The sequence below is a fragment of the Apostichopus japonicus genome, chromosome 7 (assembly GCF_037975245.1).
Source record: "Apostichopus japonicus isolate 1M-3 chromosome 7, ASM3797524v1, whole genome shotgun sequence".
NCBI classification, from domain to species: domain Eukaryota; kingdom Metazoa; phylum Echinodermata; class Holothuroidea; order Aspidochirotida; family Stichopodidae; genus Apostichopus; species Apostichopus japonicus.
The window spans coordinates 20139538-20158227 of NC_092567.1; the positions used below are offsets into that span (position 1 = coordinate 20139538).

At 40.9% G+C, this 18690-nt stretch overlaps 1 protein-coding gene across 1 annotated transcript; it reads right to left on the reverse strand.

Annotated features, from left to right (window-relative positions):
• Positions 1-265: 265 nt before the first annotated feature.
• LOC139969655 (uncharacterized) lies at positions 266-18494 on the reverse strand. The gene is made up of 12 exons (XM_071974793.1): positions 18349-18494; positions 17517-17673; positions 16391-16635; positions 14773-14919; positions 13439-13583; positions 12346-12497; positions 11155-11573; positions 10811-10861; positions 9854-10005; positions 4832-8778; positions 4266-4394; positions 266-3417 (listed from the first exon to the last, which is right to left on the reverse strand). The coding sequence occupies exons 2-12, from the start codon at positions 17656-17658 to the stop codon at positions 3262-3264; spliced, it is 5685 nt and encodes a 1894-aa protein (XP_071830894.1). The 5' UTR covers positions 17659-17673; positions 18349-18494; the 3' UTR covers positions 266-3261.
• Between the last annotated feature and the right edge of the window lie 196 nt (positions 18495-18690).

Below are 18690 nucleotides of genomic sequence, written 5' to 3' on the forward strand. Positions count from 1 at the left end.
GTCAAATAAAACGTGATTCTGGAAGTTGGGCATTTGATGGGGCTTAGACAAAGACCAAACGGTAATACCGTGCCTGTTTGTGCTGGTGTTTATTCTCAAATAACCTTTGACATTCATATGACTACTACTACTCTCAATATCCAAGTTTCGTGCGAGTGTCTATTACCATTGGATAGAACCCACACATTGTAACAAGGATTATCACCTAATAACATACAAAGCTTACTTATTTCTATATATTATTAGAAGAAAAAAATGGTCTTTCTTCTTTTGTTGTCTCCTAATGTTTTTTTTTCCTCCTCATTTCACTCAAATTGACCGGAAGCTCAATCCACTCAGTGAGTTTTCAATTAACTGAAAAATTAACTATTAAAATATCCTACACATAGAATAAAAACAAACTTAAAATTGCTGAATAAGGGCAACTTCTACTGTCTTCTTTCAAATTTCATGTGACTGGATTAACTTTACTACATAAAAAAATATGGAATAAACATTTTTGTTCAAATAAATAAGAATCAAATTATAGAAAAGGATTAAACACTTTATGAAGATTATGTCAAAAACCTTCCCAAAATAATGCCAAATTCTGATAATTGTTCTAAGTGCAGGGAAGTTATGGGGGGGGGGGGGGGAAACAATGTCATAGAAAAACACAACACGAAAAGAAAACTGTAATTTCTCTTTCAATTAAGTAGTAACTAAATACTGATTTATCCTTCTGCGCCTAGAACTTGAATTTTAAAAGCCAATACCAAAACTTTCAAATCCCTTTTGAACTTCCCCGTCACAGTGAAGTTTATTTCTTCGCAGGATTCATTTAAGAATTGACGGAGTGGCTTCTTCAGACTTCTGACATATTTTAATGTAACCAAAGACACTCTCCTTGCTTAATCTCACCAGTATTTTGGACCTTTAGCACATATTAATGTCTTATGTTGAGTGTAAGGTAAACGAAGAAAAAAAACCCAATAAAACGAAGACAGTTCCTGTTAAGGTGAACTGTGATTGGCAACATGTTTTCGTAAAAAGATATTTTTGTGCATTTTTTCCAGGTGCGGATCCAGGATTTCAAAGACGAAGGGGTAAGGCTCTGGGGTGATGGACCCACCTCCCTTGTAGAGGGGTCTGTGGGTGCTCCTCCAGGAAAAGGAAAATAAGACTTAAAATGGTGCATTCTGAGATATATTAAGGCCATAAGTTAGGTATACACGCAAAATTGTGCTAATAATTCCTGTTCTTCTTTTGTGTGGGGCTGTAAAGGGTGTTGTTGACCCCACCCCTACCACCCCTACATTTGCACCTGTGTGTGATGACCAACATAACTGATGTCACTAGTAAAGTTCCTCATTTTTTTGTTTTGTGAGACTAAAACTGTAATATACAGATAGCCTGCATGGGCAACCAAATCGAATCGATTGATCACACGACCGATAACGTCTAATTTGCGACAAGTTAATCGGAACAATTGAAATCTCACTATTTTGAGTATAACTTCGGTGATAATTGTTGACTAAATACCACAAAACCTGCTTTACCTGGGAAAATGCAACCACCTAAAAAGTTGCTCAACTATCGACAAATAGATTTCGAATACATTGTAAATAAAACATCCCCACTATTTACCCCCTTTTTGTCCGTCCATGAGAGGGGTTCATCTCAATTTATTTTCTATGTGGGGCCAGGTGGGGGAAGGGGGGATCGGTTTTTGAAGCCAAGAGCCAGGCAGAATGACAACGTGTCTTTTTGAGGCTAAGGCCATACCCGATAACGAGGGCGGCAAGATTGCAGGGCTGATTATTTTTTTGCACAGGTCAGATTTGGCCCGGGCTGCAAACGATTTGGGGGGAAACCCTGGTCTATGAAAGACGATGTCAACCAATGTACCCTTTAGTATCTGATACGAAATAGCCAAAGGATGTCCTTTGCGAAACACATGAGAAAGTTTATGGTTAAACCTAACACTTTTATTTAACATACCACGTCAATTTGATCATGCCAGCAAGGGTAATACTTCCGTGGTTTGAACGCACAAGTTGTTTTTTTTCCCACTTAAATCACAACTGTAAGATACTCAACAGGAGCCGAGGGATCAATCCGATTCTGAATTCTCGATACATTTTCAAAATTCACAGACTAAAAATCGACCGATTTCCTGTCTGTTGTTTTTCTACTTTGATTATGATACTTAATAAACACAACAAGCTCATTAAAACATCACGGTCAGGTGATCCTCTGATTTACATTTAATCCTTCTCGACTGTTAACCACTTCCCTAAGGTTGAATCAATCTCTCATATTTATGTTTTAACCGAAAAACATCCTGACTGGATATTTGAAAAAAGCTTATTTTAGTCACTATTTCCAAGAAAAACAACCGTACAATCTTACCACTTGTGTGTGAGACCCAACCATTTGGGCTTTAAACTATAGTTTTCACTTTTTTTTTGTGGTAGAAGTATATTATGCTAAACAAATTTCCCTAAGATTTCCCTCTAAACAGAACTTAACATTTTTCAGAGAAGACAAGCAAATCATTTTTAGAGATATGACTTGAAAGAAGAAAAACAATTAAGTATGGCTTCTTTGTCATATTCCTTTCCCCACCAAACCCCCTCCCTCCCTTCCCCACCCCCCCCCCCCCTTACAAATTAAGCACAGGCTCTACACTTGCCATAACTAATGAATCAAACATACCCAGACATTTTCATGGATGAAAAAAAACTTTTTTATGTGAATCTTACAACATGCCATGAAAGTTGGAATTAAACCTTGATCGTGTTTCGTACTCTGACACGACGAGCATCCATTAGTCATGTGTGTCGTACCGTTGCTGAATTATATCATTCCGAGACAAGTTTTAACGACGCCCACAAAATGCACCCCTGCTTAGAATCGGCCGGCTTCCGACCTGTTCCCGTCATCCCTGGACTCGTAGCTTGCTCGATGAATTTCCGCAAAACGATAAATAATAGTTTTACAAAAAAAAACGAGAAAAAAAAAAAACATAACGCTCTCTTTACATGATTTCACTTCCACTCACAAAAATCTCTGTCACTAGACTCAAATGCTCAAACCCCAAAAAAGTTTTTCGGTCGTCTTTTGCTACGAGAGTCTGACCGTTAGCGGTTACAAGCTGTTTTGGCTACATGTTGCAAATAACGCAGTCTTGGCGACCGACGTACGCTTGCGTTCGATACGGGTCACCACGGCGACAACTGCCTTCTCTTTCTTTTTGGGGACTTTTTCTGAAGTTTCGTTTCATTTCAATCCAATGTCCTTGCCCTTGTTTACCAGCGTTTTTACAGAAGAGGGTTTCTTCGAGTGCTTCCGATAGTACTGGAATTTCTTGACGTAGCCTTCTACGAGGGACCTGATCCTGACCGGATTTATCTCCCCGCTCTTGCTGTGGCTTACCTAGAAAGATGAGAACGAGAAGAGAAGAGAATGTCAGAAGCGGTGTATTTTCAAGTTGCCATGGATACAATACAATTTTCCATTGAGGTTTATGTGGTCGACTAGAGGGCCCAGGGAGAGCATAGGATTTAGGAAAACTATACTCTATGTTTTCATAATATAGGCCTGCACTTAATCACAAGGAGACCAAAATGGGGGCGCTGTGACAGAACTGTTCCTGTCGGACTGATCTGGCTTTCCACAAGCCAGTATCCTGCAGGTCTGTTACTCAATGGTCTCATGTGAAATATTACTCCTCTATGCCACAAAACGTGCAACATACTCACAATTTATCCTAATTACTTTAATTACTGATTGATTGAATATAAAAAAGGGATAAAAAAGTTAAGCTTTTGCTGCTTTCAATGTAACGTCGGCCTGGCCTGGATGCAATCACCAATGGCAGTGCAGCAGGTTAAAAGTTAATTAAAATTGATGATAGGAATATTGAAAAGCAACAGATTTCTTTGCTAGAAATTTTCCATAATACACCAGTATATCAACATAATTGAACATACACAGACCTCAAATTTTGCACTATTAACTGTGTGATTTGGCATTTTTTGTTTGGGGGTGAGGGTAGAAGATAATAATGCTTGCATTCTTCTGCAAGTAGAAAATGAGGGAAACATACACTTTTATAAGTTGTTTATTAAAACCATTGACAATCAAAAGGAAGGTACAAACTTATTTAAAAACTTTTAAATTGTGAAGATGGTACACCCCTTCTTGCTGGTCTAAACGCCAGACAGCAAACCTCGCCCTCAGATGTACTGACAAAATGACAAAATTTAGAGCGAGGAACTCACCTGGTGGACAGCTTTCCTCATGATATCCTTGAACTCATCTTTGGTGACTTCTTTCTTCTGGTAGAAGGGTTTCAAAGCCAATTTCACCTCCTCGACAACTCTCTCTTGATGGTAAAGTTTCTTCAGGTACTGAATTAAGAAAAGAAAAAAAAAATTAAAGAAAAATGTATCAAAGGAAACACACGTGTTCTCATGAAATGATAGTAGAATGACATGTTGACATTAAAGTTTGGAGAGGAATATCAAATATATCAATATACAATATCAACTCATGTCATTTCAACAAAAAACAAACTATGGGGAAGTGGTTTTGCACGCTTCATGAGATGAAACCTTTCTGTCATCTTGATATTGATTGTTGAAAGTGAAACTGCAACTACCGAGTGTAGATGATGACAACTTCATAGAACACCTTTTCATTAGTTTTTTCCTCTTCTTTGGTGTATATTCTTCAAATCTACCACCATGGTAACCTGGAACCAACCGTACACTGAAGTCAATCCTTATCTTCACTAATCTCACAGACAATATCCTTGTAGGTTTTGTTTAGTTTGAAAGTTACTAACCTTCTCTCTGGAGTTTTTGTTGTACAGGTCGACCGCAGAGCTCTCAATGTCTTCCTCGTTGAGTTCTTTGGTGACCTCCTCTTCCATCGCATCCGCTGAGAATGACAGGTCCACGGAGCCCGACGAACTGACGGACTGCGTGGAATCTGCCACCGATGTGGTCGTGCTCCTCTTGGGAGGTGCGACCCCCTTGCTGGTCACGGTGGTGGAGGTGAACCGCTTCAAGAGTTGGGTTATCGTCTTGGTGGCCTCCGAGGTCAAGGACGAGAGGCTCTTCTCTTGTGAGTCCGTCTCCTGTTTGCTGCTACTGCTGCTGCTCGTCACTGAACTCTCCGCCTTCTTGGCCGCTTTTGGAGACTCGAGCAGAGGCGGGGTGGTGACGATGGACAGCTCTCCCTCTATGTCGCTGAAGTTACCCATGTGCGGAGACGGGCTCTCGCTGTAGTCTGAATCTTTCGTGAATTTGAACTGTGGCGATTCACCATCTTCCTGATCTTTTCCGGGCGATAGGTCAACTGGTATGACTTCATCCTCCTCCTTCACCTCCTCCTCTACCCTTCCATCTCTTTCTTCTTCTTCCTCTTCGACTACCGGCTCCATCTGCTCTGGAGCCATGACAAAGTCATCTGGAGTCGTGGACGACGGAGGCAAAGGTGGGGACGCGGTCGGCTCGAATGGGTCGTAGAGGGCACTGCTCACGATGTCGTCATCTTCGTCCTCTGGGTCTTGATTAGACGGAGGAGCCACGATTGGTGACGCTGTAGCCGGGTGATCGCCGACATCGTCCTCGTGTGGAGATTTCAACGGAGAATGGTAATCACTGACGAGCAACAGTTCCCCCGCCTCTTGCCCCTCGTTGCCGACTATCTCAGCCTGACTTGGAGACACTTCTGGAACATCTTCCGTCACCTTTGGTAAAACTGGAACGACTTTGGCCGTCTTGTTTGCGGACTTTTTGGTCTTCTTCTTGACCGGCCCTTCTGCGGCCAACTCCTCCACATCGAAAGAGAGAGGGCGTTTAACTACTTTCTTCTTCTTATCTTTGCCTCCTTTACCTTTGCCTTTCTTCCCCTTCTTACCCTTCACCCCTTTCTCTGCCTTCCCACCTTTCACTTTCTTCTTCTTCTTAGCCTTTTCCGTTGCTGCTGCAGGTTTGGCAGGAGTTGCGCTGGCAGTGACAGCCTCCTCTACCTTATCCACGACCTCTGATGGCGGCGGCTTTGAAGGGGTCGGCTGAATGCTTCTCTTCTTCTCCGGTTTCTTTTTGGTTTCTTCTTCGGAGTCGGAATCGAGGACGATCGTCTCTATGACTTTCTGCTGCCCTGACTTTGCCTTTACTGGCGGCTTCTTATCTCTCTTCTTAGGTTTGACCTCTTTTATCACTACTATCTTATCTTTGCTTGAAGCTGCGGGAATCTTGCGGGACGAGGAACGGTCCGAACGCCTCTTCGGGGAATCTCTCTTCTCGCTCCTTCTGGTCTTGCTTGACGATGATCTGTGTCTGGAGCTGCTCCTTGACCGAGATTTATTTTTCTTCTTCCCTCTACTAGATTTGTCTCGGCCCTTTTCGCGATCGCGATCCCTCTCCCGTTCCTTCTCCCTATCTCTCTCTCGCTCCCTATCACGTTCTTTCTCCCTTTGCCTCTCTTTCTCTCGTTCTCTCTCCTTCTCCACCTCCCGTTCTCGGTCTCTCTCCTTCTCCCTCTCTCGCTCGCGTTCTCGTACTCTCGCCCTTTCCTTTTCTCTTTCCCTCTCTTTCTCCCGTTCGCGCTCCTTCTCTCTTTCCCTCTCCTTCTGCTTCTGTTTTTCCTTCTCCTTCTCCTTTTCCTTTTCCAATTCCTTCAACCTGATCTTTTCACTCTCTTCGAATTCTCGCAGTTTCTGTTTCTCTCGCTCCTCTCTCTCGATCTCAGCCTTGAATTTCAGCCTTCTCGCTTCTATCTCTTTATCTAACTCCTTCCAGCTGTCCGGATCCCTCATTTTGGCTTCCCTCTTTCGAGCGGCTTCCACTTGAAGACGTTCTCTTCTTAATCGCTCCCTGGTCGTTTCTTTCCTCCCAAACCTAGAGTCCCTCGCCTCTCCCGCAGTCGCTGCTACTGGTGCTTCATCCGCCCGGGGGGGCCTGACTGGCTCGTCCGGGAGGTAGAACCTGTCGTCGTGTTCGAACCCCCTTTCCCTTGTGATCCTAAAGTTCTCCCAATACATTTCCCTCTCATAATAGTCCATGCTATTCCAATGTTCGTGAAACGCCTCGTAATCAAAGTCGGGGTACCTCTCCTCGTAGTACCTCAACTGGTCCCACTCTCGTTCGTTTCGGATGAGCCGTTCGTCCGACTCCAAGTCTTCGTCGCTAAAGTCATCTCCAAACCTTGAACTGCTGCTGCGCTCTCTTGTGGGTGAATCCCTTTTGATGCGGATGACTTGTCTCAAATCTACATGCTTACCAGAGTCTTTGCTCTTTTTCTCTTCACCGCTCTCTCGTTCCCCATCGTTGGTCTCCCCATCTAATTCTTCCTTACTATGTAACGATACCGTCTTGTCCTTTTCAATAATCACACGCCTTCTGTCTCTCTTTTTAACCTCCCCAGATTGTCTGGCTTTCTTTGATCTCTTCCTTGTCGATTTTTCTTCGTCGCTTTTTACCTCCCCTTCCTCCTCCGAATCTTCGCTGTGTTTCCTCTTTTCTGAAATTTTCTCCGTTGGCTTTTCCTCCCCGTCACGTTCAGACCTTCTGCTTTTCTCCGGAGGACTCTGTAACAAATCCCTCTCGGTTTGTTCGTGGTCTTCACCCTCGTCTATTGCGACCTTTTCTGCCTCTTTCGCAGTACTGTAAACCTTGCTTTTTACTCCCTCCTCTTCGACTGTGCCCTCCTCATCTTCATCCCTTTCGCCATCTGTGCTAATGGCTCCTTCGTCTTCCTGCACCAGGCCCTCCTCGTGATCGGAGTCTCTCCCTGGCTGGGAGACGGAACTACTCACGGTTGCATTTTGAGATTGTTCTCTCTTTACATCATCCTGATCACTTTCGACATCCTCGCCTTCTTCCCGCTCTACTTTCTCCTCGTCCAACATCACTTCGTCTTCAATACTTTGTCCCGGGTCTTCTTTATCGTCTGGTTCCTTCCTCTTGTCTTCAACTTCCAGAGGACCGTCCTGGCCCTTTGGACTAGAATGCCCAGTTACGCTAGCATGCCCTCTGGGACTAGCCCGATCCCTCAAACTAGAGTTTTCCTTGGCATTAGAGTCGACGTTTGGTTCCGTTTGCCGTCTCGTGTCAGACCTTCCAAGATTATTCGATCTCTCTTGTGACCCTGACCTTCTCCGCGAGTGAGATCGGCCCTTTCCATGAGATCTATTTCTAGAGTTTCCTTGCCTGTAGTTCCTCGATCGTGTATCGCCACAGAATTTGAATGTTTCAAGTTGATCTCGTTCATCCGAAGGTTCTGGTATCCTCTGGTCGGAAGTGCTGCTACCCACACGCTCTTCTCCTTCTTCTTCCTCCGTATCGTTGTCTTCCTCTCCTGTTTCTCCTTCTTCCGATCTTTCCCCCGAGTCTCGTCTCTTTCTGTCCTTCCCTCTGTCTCTCCTCCTGGACCGGGTGTCACCGTTTAGCAAATGCGTGGAATCGGCAGAGACTCCGTCACCGTGACCCTCCCCCCTCTCATAATTGTTAAATTCGGCCCCATTGTCTGGAGCCAGATCATGGGATACTTCATTAGCGCCGCCCCCATCACCGGCAGTTCTATTGGAAGGAGGGTCCTGCACATCGCCCTCCACAGCACCATGGTCCTTCCCTACTGCTGCTTCAGAGGTTCCATTTTCTCCGTTTAATGGTGTCTCTTTCACCCTGAATGTATTCCCTCTTGAATTTGTTCTACCGTTGTCCATATTCTTGAGGATAGCACTACATCCAGATGGGCTTCTGGTCACATCGCAGGATGCATTTTCTAGAAATATGGAGAGAGAGAGACCAAATGACAGCAATTCAAACGTGACTCATAAGATGCTATCAACATGACGGAGGATGCAAAAACGTGACACGACACATCTGCAATATGACCTTTGGAAGCAATTAAATTATTTATATTCCATTGTTTGGACATATTTCAATAAAAGCTTGCTGGTCCCAATAAGGGAACATCACTTTGGTAATCAATTTTGCATTGAAGAACTTGCATAGATAAAAGTTTGAGTGAGACCATTAGGAGCTTTGAAGGTAATAACAGGAAGTTTAAAATCAATACAAAAGGGAGTTAGGCAACCAGTGAAGCTCTTGTCAAACGTGGAAAGAAATGTTGTGACTTTCTTATTGTGTGTAAAAGTAAGTTGCCCTGACGTTTCGATCCTAGCAGGATCTTCTTCAGAGGCTAAATGACAATAAAAAAAAAATTGTCATTAAGCCTCTGAAAAAGATCCTGCCAGGATCAAAAAATCAGGCCAACTTACTTTAACACATTATCTTACACAGGCTCTCTAGTGGGTAAGCAGTTTGCTAACAGTTTTATTATATTTTGACTTTCTTATTGTGGCAGTGGAAATCCTGGCTGTTCAACCTGGGCGACGCTGCAGAAGTTTCAACTTAGTGTTGAGCAGACGGTACAACAGAGTTACAATTATTCCGCTACTTTTCATCTACGTGTAAAAGTAAGTTGGCCTGACGTTTTGATCCTAGCAGGATCTTCTTTAGAGGCTAAATGACAAGTAACAGTAACAGAAGGGACAAAAACAGCACAGTCCCTTCTGTTACTGTTACTTGTCATTTAGCCTCTGAAGAAGATCCTGCTAGGATCGAAACGTCAGGCCAACTTACTTTTACACATTCTATTACACAGGCTCTCTAGTGGATAAGCAGTTTGATAACAGTTTTATTTTATTTTGATTTTTACTTTTCATCTACAGTAGTTAATGAAACTCCACACCCAATGTCAGAGTTTGTGACACTCCCCTTAATAAACTTTTGCACTTGTAAAACACCCATCGTCACGTACACCCACAAAACAGAGATTCAAAATTTAACCAAACCTGGTGGTGGTGATTTGATTGCACTGAGGGTTCCGTCTCTATGAATTTTAACATCTGATCCAGGTAGGTGGAGAAGATTCTGACCGGCCATGATGCTACTGAGGAGGTCTACAGGACTTGATGCTGGCTCTACGGGCTTTACCAACCTAGGACTAGAGACCAAAAATGAATAATATTGTCATATACATGAAGCTTAAACAACATAGGACTAGAGACCAGAATAACTCTGTCAAATAAACGACAAACCTACCTTGACAAATGTTTTCTTTTATCAAATTAACTATCAGAGTAGGAATAAATTGAAGTGTATATCCGAAAGTTAATGCATTTCTATGAACACAAGACATTTTTTGGCTCACGTATATCCTTCACAAACAAAACCTTTACTACGGTCTTTGTGCAGCAAACGTGGGGAAAATTGAGGGCTTTAATAATGCCGCAAAAACTCACACTGGGTAAAACGGTCAGTTATCCAAGGTAACATATTTACTGACATCACATTTCAATCTTTTTTAGGTTGCAAAAAAGGGCTTCAACAAAGTTAATAGAAAGTCCAACTTGGTGCTGGGAACAATAAACAGCAAATAAAGCACACCAAACATGAAAAGAGACAGAACTTTACACGTTGATGCAAATTTAAGGAATCTCTCATGCTTCTTCGTGTATCTTTCTACTCGCATGTTTCAGCACATCTATTTTTAACAACAACATTTTGCAAGACTATCTTGTGACACAATACAGAAAATTACAGTCAAATAAATCAAAGTTAGATTCCCTCTGTTTTTTTTTGGGCTCCAGAATATTTCTCTCATTTCAGTATTTCACTTTATCACAATTTCTTGTGCTGATAAGTGCTGCTTTGAATATTAACACACAGGGCGTATGATCACTTAGCCAGTCCATAATTGACAAATATCATCCATATTGCAAATAGATATTTTGGTATGTTACACTTACCCTCTCAATACTGAAGAAATTCTGGGTACTGCAACAGGACCAGCCTCATCCCTGGAGAGAGAGAAGAAAATGGTTAACAAGGTTGTCAAAATTTGACACAGACACACAAAACATTCATAGTATCCAGAAAGAAAGCAAGTAAACAATACATGAAGCTTCCTTAAAAATTTTCCTCAAAATAATCTAGATATTTATTCTGCTCTCACATGAACCCCTTGATACCCATCCTGACAGCCCAAGATATTTTGCTCAATACTAGCACTATAAGGTCTATCCTTCCCCTTCATGAGATCTTATTTTCAAGAAATGAAAACCCCCCAAAAACAAAAAACTAAAATACTCACCCAATGTCCTCTAGAGCGTACTGGTCTCCTCGCAGGGAGAGCGGCGTCAGTCCTATGCGAGATCGGAGGGCACCCAGGGAGTTGTCGTACGATCCACCTTTGCGTGCAGGAATCACACTCCCGCCTCTTGGTTTGCAGAGACCTAATTTTCCTGCCAGTCTAGCTTTTGGCGTTATGGGCAAGACCGACTTGGCTGTTCGGGCTTTCTTCCTGCCGCCCTTTCGTCTCCTCGTTTTCCTCTTCCTCTTTCGAGTTGTTTTCCTCTTGCTCCCCTTTCCTTTGGTGGTTTTTGTGGTCTTCCTCTTTGTGGTTTTTCTTTTCTTCTTCGGCCCCGGTTTGCGTCTTCTCTTCCTGGTGACCTTTCTGACCGTCTTCTTGCGTGCGGGAGGAGCGACGTTTGGCATGGCCGAGGAACTGACCTGCAACGGTTCCAAGGAGAAACAATACAGTTGGTACAAAGCGATCAGTTGTGTCTAATTCAATACCACAGAATAAGTTTCATGAACAATCTCGGTTTTGTTATTCATGCACTTTAAAATGACGATACAAGAATGACAGTGGAATGAAAGAGTAACTCAAGCCCAAAACCTGGGAGCAGCATGGATGACATCATCTGTAAGCTAACAATTTTCTCATCTCCTAGAACTAGTATCAATAATTGCGATATATTGTAAGACCCAACTTCCCAAACAAGTTTCCTTGGCAACTCATGTTCTGGTTTCTCCAGACTCAGTCACAACACATAAATTTCTATAGGCTTAAAATCACCCAATAAACACTCCTTGGAGATTCATAATTGATTGCTGCACATTAGCATGAAAAAGTTTGTGAACAATGGCACCTTTGTGTGTCAATGAGGAAATTTACTGTCCGTTTGCCATTGGAAAGATTTACTGATCATATTATTTTTCTTTCCGCTGCACAGCTTGTGACCTAAAATAAAAACGTTTTTGGGGTTGCAAACCATTGTTTAAGAAGCGTGACTGTATGACGACATCTAGTCTCCTACGTATATGTAAATTTAAATTCCTAGATGAATCATGAAAAGTTCTTAGTTTTCACAGCCGAAGGAAGTACCTTCTCATGACTTCAAAATATTAATTAATAAACATAAACCATCAAGACCATGCTGTTGCCAACCTCCGTCATGCTGCTTTTTGTGAGCACTTACAGGTCTTACATAAGACTCACCGATGGTGTTTCTGTTAGCAGAATAGCTCTCCTAGCTTCATGCACCCTCCTGCGGACTCTTTCAGTGATGCTGGTACGAGCCACATAACGGGGGATGTCCCTCCTAAGGTTGCTAAAGTATTCTCCTTCATCGTCACTGCTCTCATCTGACACTGAAGCACAGAGATGATCATCAATCCATTAGTGTTGTTTTGTGATTCAAATTTTTCACGATTTTTATATCAGAATTTTGTAAGTTCTGATGGACACATGATAACTATTATCTTGTGCCTCTTGGCCAAGCACCATTTTACAGTAAATGACACTAACAATCCACTTATCCTGAGCTGTTTCTTTAATTCCATGTTTTCCCTCCGCTGCTGCTAATCAGTTTGAAACGTTCATCAAACAGAAAACGTTTTTCTTCATACTTTCATTACACAGCAAGCTTAATACAGGCTTTACCTCTGTCAGTGACTCTATTATATATTTGCTTACTTAGTTGATTAACACAGCAAATTAAAGCCCATGGTTGATTTCAGCATTTCGGTTGTTTTATTAAGAGTACCCAACATGTATGTTCTACTTCTCTGTAAATTCAATAATGTAATCAACAAAACATTTCAGTGCAAATGACTTGTAGTTACTTTCACAGCATTCCTTGCACTAGAAGTAGCAATCAGACTAATCTAGTTGACACATCTACCAAAACAGGCAAATCTTCAGGTATTAGCAGCTCGGAGGCAGTATGGATGCCAATACCTAGCAAATCACCAAGAACTTTATTCATCTCTCAAGACAAATTAAAATGTGGCAGTTGCATTGCCTCAAGAAGTACGGTATTGCATGATACTACATGTGATGCAGTATTTCTTGGGTTAGGGTTAGAATTTTCCCTAGGGGTTCCCGGTCCAGAAGATACGTCATTCAATTGGGCTGTATCATGCATGATGACATTGCTCGACATATTAAACTGTGTACAAAACGGTTCTCTTGAGAAATGCTGTCACGTAAGGATTGGCTGAAAATTATGGTGTACTCATGAATATTTATGAAGTGAAGTCATATGACACATCCAACCGATTTCAACTTTGTGTGGTGAAGTCAGACTTACCCTGGTGAGTGGGGGCGCAATTTGGACAGAACCATTCTTCGACGGGGATGGACTCCAGGGGAGGCTCAAGGCATTCGCAATGGTAGCCTTGGTTGCAACCATCACACAAGAGAAGGCGGTCTTCATGGTTACTGTGACCGCACATCTAAAAGTATAGATCAAGAGAGATGACTTGCATACATGTCTTTGAAAAGTTTAAATTTATTGATATGATGAGACCAGAGCATCTCTTCAAAGTACTATCTTCCTGCTGCAAGACAAGTTGACAAAATGTATCGTTTATAATAATAATAATAAAAATAATAAATGCAAATTTATATAGCGCCAATGTCCAGAGGAAAACTAAGACTCAGTGGCGCTAGTGCTCAGGGAAGGCAGACAAAAATAGATAAGTTTTGAGTCTGTTTTTGAAAATGTTAACGTTGGGTGCCGACTTGATGTGCAGTGGAAGTGAGTTCCAAAGAGTAGGAGCGGCATAAGAAAACGATCTGAAGCTGATTATCTGGTAAACCATATAGAAGCGAGTTGGCATAATCCATAATTCATTTATGATGTTTGGATTGAGTTATTCTCTACTCTCATCATCTCATCCTCTCTCCCTCTCCTCCTTCACCTAAGGTTATTACATCATTATTTCATTCTTTATGTTAACTCCTGTTCATACCAGATGCAGATCCAGGATTTTGAATAGGACTGAGGTTATTGAAGCAAACTGCCACTATCTGAGGATTCCTCCATGAATTCAAAATTAATGCCAAAATGGTACATTCCGAGGCATATCGAGGCTATGAACTTATGCATATAGTTAGTTCTACATGTGCTAACATCACTTACAATAATAAAATATGACCAAATGAGTCCTGACCTGCATTTGAGGTCTTCCATTATCTGAATTTTTGATTTTTGTTTCCAGTCAGAACAATTTTCCAGTGCTTACACTAGTACTGCCCTCTCATATCATGATGCATCAATGCACTCTTACTAACCATACTAGCAGTTCCTTACCTTTAAAAGATAGAAACATCATATTTATTCTGCTCAAAACTGTTATTGCAAGTGCTTTGAAGCATGACATGAAAGTACCTAATAGGAAAGAATTTGTCCGAATCAGGTGTTCTCATGCCTTTAGTCTTTCGTACAAATGCAAAATGGTTAAGTGCTGAGATACTGAAAGTTCATTTTATATTTAACTATACATGACATAGCAACTTAGAAAGTTTGCCCTTTAAGACCCAAACTGAAAACAGGAACTTTGCATTGATATTTTGCACAGTTTTTTGGTGCAAAAACTCCATATATCCATATTTTAAGAAGTTTGTATTTTATCGTTTTACCTCACAGAAGGTTAGATCATCTTCAGGTATGGGGTCTTCCGCTTTCTTCTTGTCCACTTTGATTGTCCTCACGACTTCACCGCCGACAGAGTTCTTTACGAGGATACATTCAAAGAAACTCCGATCGACCGGACACGTGGTTACGTTCTGGAAGTGAAGAGAGCAGAAATGGACAGAACTTACAAGTTTGTTCAGATAACACACTTAGTTGCAGAATATAAAGCAAGATTTCCTTTGCTTTCCGTACTAATAAAATGAAGTTTTGAGTACTAGCCCTTGTTTTCTTCATTCGCCAAAATATTTTGCATCTAGTGCATGTTCAAGACGATGAGATACTGACTATATTTGTCCGGACCCGAGGCCTGACCTTACAATTTTTTGATGATTCAGACCTAGAATTTCACAATTAAGCGACTGGCGACATAATGCAAGCCCTTAAAAAAAATTGACCGGCTAAAATAAAGTTCCCACTAGCATTATCCTAAATTACCGTACACATCAGTTACTTTACAGGCTATGGGAACTGCTCAATAAATATTTACTGATGATAAGTAGTAACACATAGCTCCTATAAGGTACCAAAACTCAAGCCATTTCTTTGACTGATAATTGTCAATACTTATCGTGTGGCCTGTGACTGCACCTAGACATGTATATCAAACTGGCATTGTTTTGTGTTGTCCACTGACTGTGCTACTTACCACCTCTGATGGCAATATTTGGGGGCGAAAGGGAAAAATGCTATGGATACTTTTTGCATACAGAATAAATTGCCAAAGTTACTAGAGGAATGAAACAACCAATTGATCTCAGAGAATAAATTATCTGGTATCACATCGCTAAATCCTATGCAAAATGCATGGAATAATTTACCCAGTATAGCACCAGAAAATGCTATGCAAAATGGAAATTGCTATTCAAGTCCAAAGATGTGTAGAAAGTTTTTTTTTTTATTAAACAGGAAGTGTGTAGAGAGCGTGGTGGCCAATTGGCTAAGGCGTCGGACTCGTGATCCAAGGATTGCTGGCTCGATTCCTGCGTAGTTCATTGCGTTGTGTCCCTGGGCAAGATGCTTTATCTCACTTGCATCTCTCCAACCAGGGGTTAAATGGGTACCTGTGAGGTAACTTGTCATTGGGCGCAGTATAGAACTGCTGCCGACTGAAGGGATTGTCTCTGGGACAGATTATCATTGACCAGGGGTAATATAACGTCCGTAAAGCGCTTTGAGACTTATCGCTGGTACAAAGCGCTATATAAAAAGCAAATATTAAAATATTATTAAAGAGTACTTTTTCGTTAAGGGACAAAATTCTGAGCCTTCAACAATACAAAATCTGAACACTAAATTATTCCCTGTGATCAGTTGGTTGAGGTTCTACGCTTGCATCATTTCAGCAAATGAAGATTCAACCAGCAAAATTTAACTTGTCTAATATCAATCCCGAGTCATTTTGTAAAATTAATATATACGACACATTAAAAATGAATCTTGTAAACAACTTCAGAAAAATTGTGAACTGAGAAGTATAATTTTGTCATCGATACAAGATGGATTTATTCCCGGATGATCCTGGGCATCTTTTAGAATGAGAGGAAATTCGGATATGCCACTTACCTTCGCCCATTCTTGGAGACAATCCAAGCAAAAAGTGTGATCGCAGCTCTCTGGGACACCAATGTCGTTATCTCTGAATTGTAACAAGCATATTGGACACTTGTCAGAGTCATCGTCAGACTCACTCTCCGAGACTTCTTCACCAACGTCACCATCTTTCCTGCCCTCCTCCTCCTCATCTTGACCCTCACTTTCCTCCTCATCATCCTCATCATCCTCATCCTCTTCTTCCTCATCTCCATCATCTTCACAACAAAATAAAAATTGAAATGACAAATGGATATTATTTCTTTGCCTGAAAAAAGTGCCTTAGAACCAACTGTTAATGTCATGCATTTCTCGATTACTGAATAAATTAGTGATCACATTTTGTATTTATAAAAGTTTATGGAGTTTTACTAAAATATATAAAGGAAAAAAAATAAATAAAAATAATATCCAAAAATAAAAGAAATAATAGCCAAAAAAATATTTTAAAAAAATAAAGAAATAATATCCAAAAAATATATATAAAGAACAGTGTTCAAATTACTTTGCAATTTGCTAAATCATTCTCTTATATAGCTGTTTGTTTTCTTTACTTTTGAAACATAGCAAAATCTTGTTGAAAAATTGATTTCCTTGTTTGATTGCAGATGTGACAAGATTAGTTGTCAAAACAAATTGATGCAAAATATATGATCTGACACAGAAAATACTATAGGAATTCAACAGGCAATTGCACCATTGATGGCATCTGAAAAGTTATTATTTGTGCCACTGTACTTTTAAGTTACTCCCATGCCTCCAACCTCCCCACGCCCCCATCCCCCACAGCCAAATTTGCTAACACCGCCGATAGCACATATGCTATGAACGGTTTAAAAGTAACCTCAAGCACCGTTGTCACATAGTGAAATATGTTAGTAATATAAATACATATATGAATACAAACCTTCATCAAAACCATCTTCGCTACTTGCTTCCTCTGATGAGTCCTGGTCATCCCCCCGCCCCCATCCCCCACAGCCAAATTTGCTAACACCGCCGATAGCACATATGCTATGAACGGTTTACAAGTAACCTCAAGCACCGTTGTTACATAGTGAAATATGTTAGTAATATAAATACATATATGAATACAAACCTTCATCAAAACCATCTTCGCTACTTGCTTCCTCTGATGAGTCCTGGTCATCTGTCTGGGCAATTTCTCCTTCTACCGGTTCGTTCTCTTCGTCAAAGATACTTTTTTCTCCCCCACCTCCATTTTCCATATTGGGAGGCATTAGCCCAATAAGGCTCTGTAGATTAAGTATATACACAAGTCAGACAGATGTTAAGATAATTTGCTTGCTCTTACATGTTACCATTAATTGGTATTCTACCAAAAAAAAAAAATGTTTCTGTAGATAAATAAAATTTCAATGCAGTTGCTGAATTTCACTCTGATGTTTTTAACTGAACATCTAGAAATCTTGAAAGTGTTTCTTTTCATACAGAATCCCAATTCCTCTATTTAAGGCTAAATCCTAAATGTGATAACAATATCAACAATAGTCCTACTTGTTACACTGATTTTAGGCCTAGGCTAGCCTAACAATAGGTCTAACTAAGCCTAGCCTTGTATAAACCCAACCTTGGCAGACCCGTACTTCAGCAACTGTATTAAATGTCAAATAAAAGTCGCTTGTTGCAAACAATTAACTTGATCACAAATTGCCCAATCGCATAGAAATACGATAGGGCTAGCCATAGCCTTTGGCCAGCATCATGAACAGATTCGATAACATTAGGCCGATAATTAATAAGTACACAACAGTAAAGATGTGAACGTTAGGCAGTCCAGTGGCAAACCCAGTGTAGAAAGAATTGCCCCAAAGGGAAAAGCGTCTTAAACAGTTATAGGCAACCAAACAAACATAAAGTCACAAAACCTAGAACAAAAATTGATCATGTTACTGAAAATTCTTCCTTACGTTACATTTCCCGACGGAACAGCAAAATCAGTTAGTCTTCGTAACTTTTCTACTAACGTATATCCTAATCCTATCCATAGGCCTAGGTACCTTTGAAGCAGTTTCTCTGACTGTCAATCCCATCAAACCTTGCGCAGTTCCTTTAAAAACTGATGGGGTAATCAGTTATCACAAATTGCGACAAGGCGATTATTTGAGGCCATTTTGTGTCCTATGCACGTTTCGGTGGTATATAATTTTGAGTAAAAGAAGAACGGAACACACTGAATAGGAAAGAGTTTGAAGTTATAAAAGAGGATCAAAATCCAAGAATTCTGTGGAAATTTTCATTCATTATCTAAT

Coding starts and splice junctions, on each gene's coding strand:
- LOC139969655 (XM_071974793.1), bottom strand. CDS start 17,658: ATGCCTCCCAATATGGAAAATGGAGGTGGGGGAGAAAAAAGTATCTTT. Junction 11,574..12,345: donor TGCTAACAGAAACACCATCG/GTGAGTCTTATG, acceptor GAACCGTTGCAG/GTCAGTTCCTCGGCCATGCC. Junction 4,395..4,831: donor ACAAAAACTCCAGAGAGAAG/GTTAGTAACTTT, acceptor TTCTTAATTCAG/TACCTGAAGAAACTTTACCA.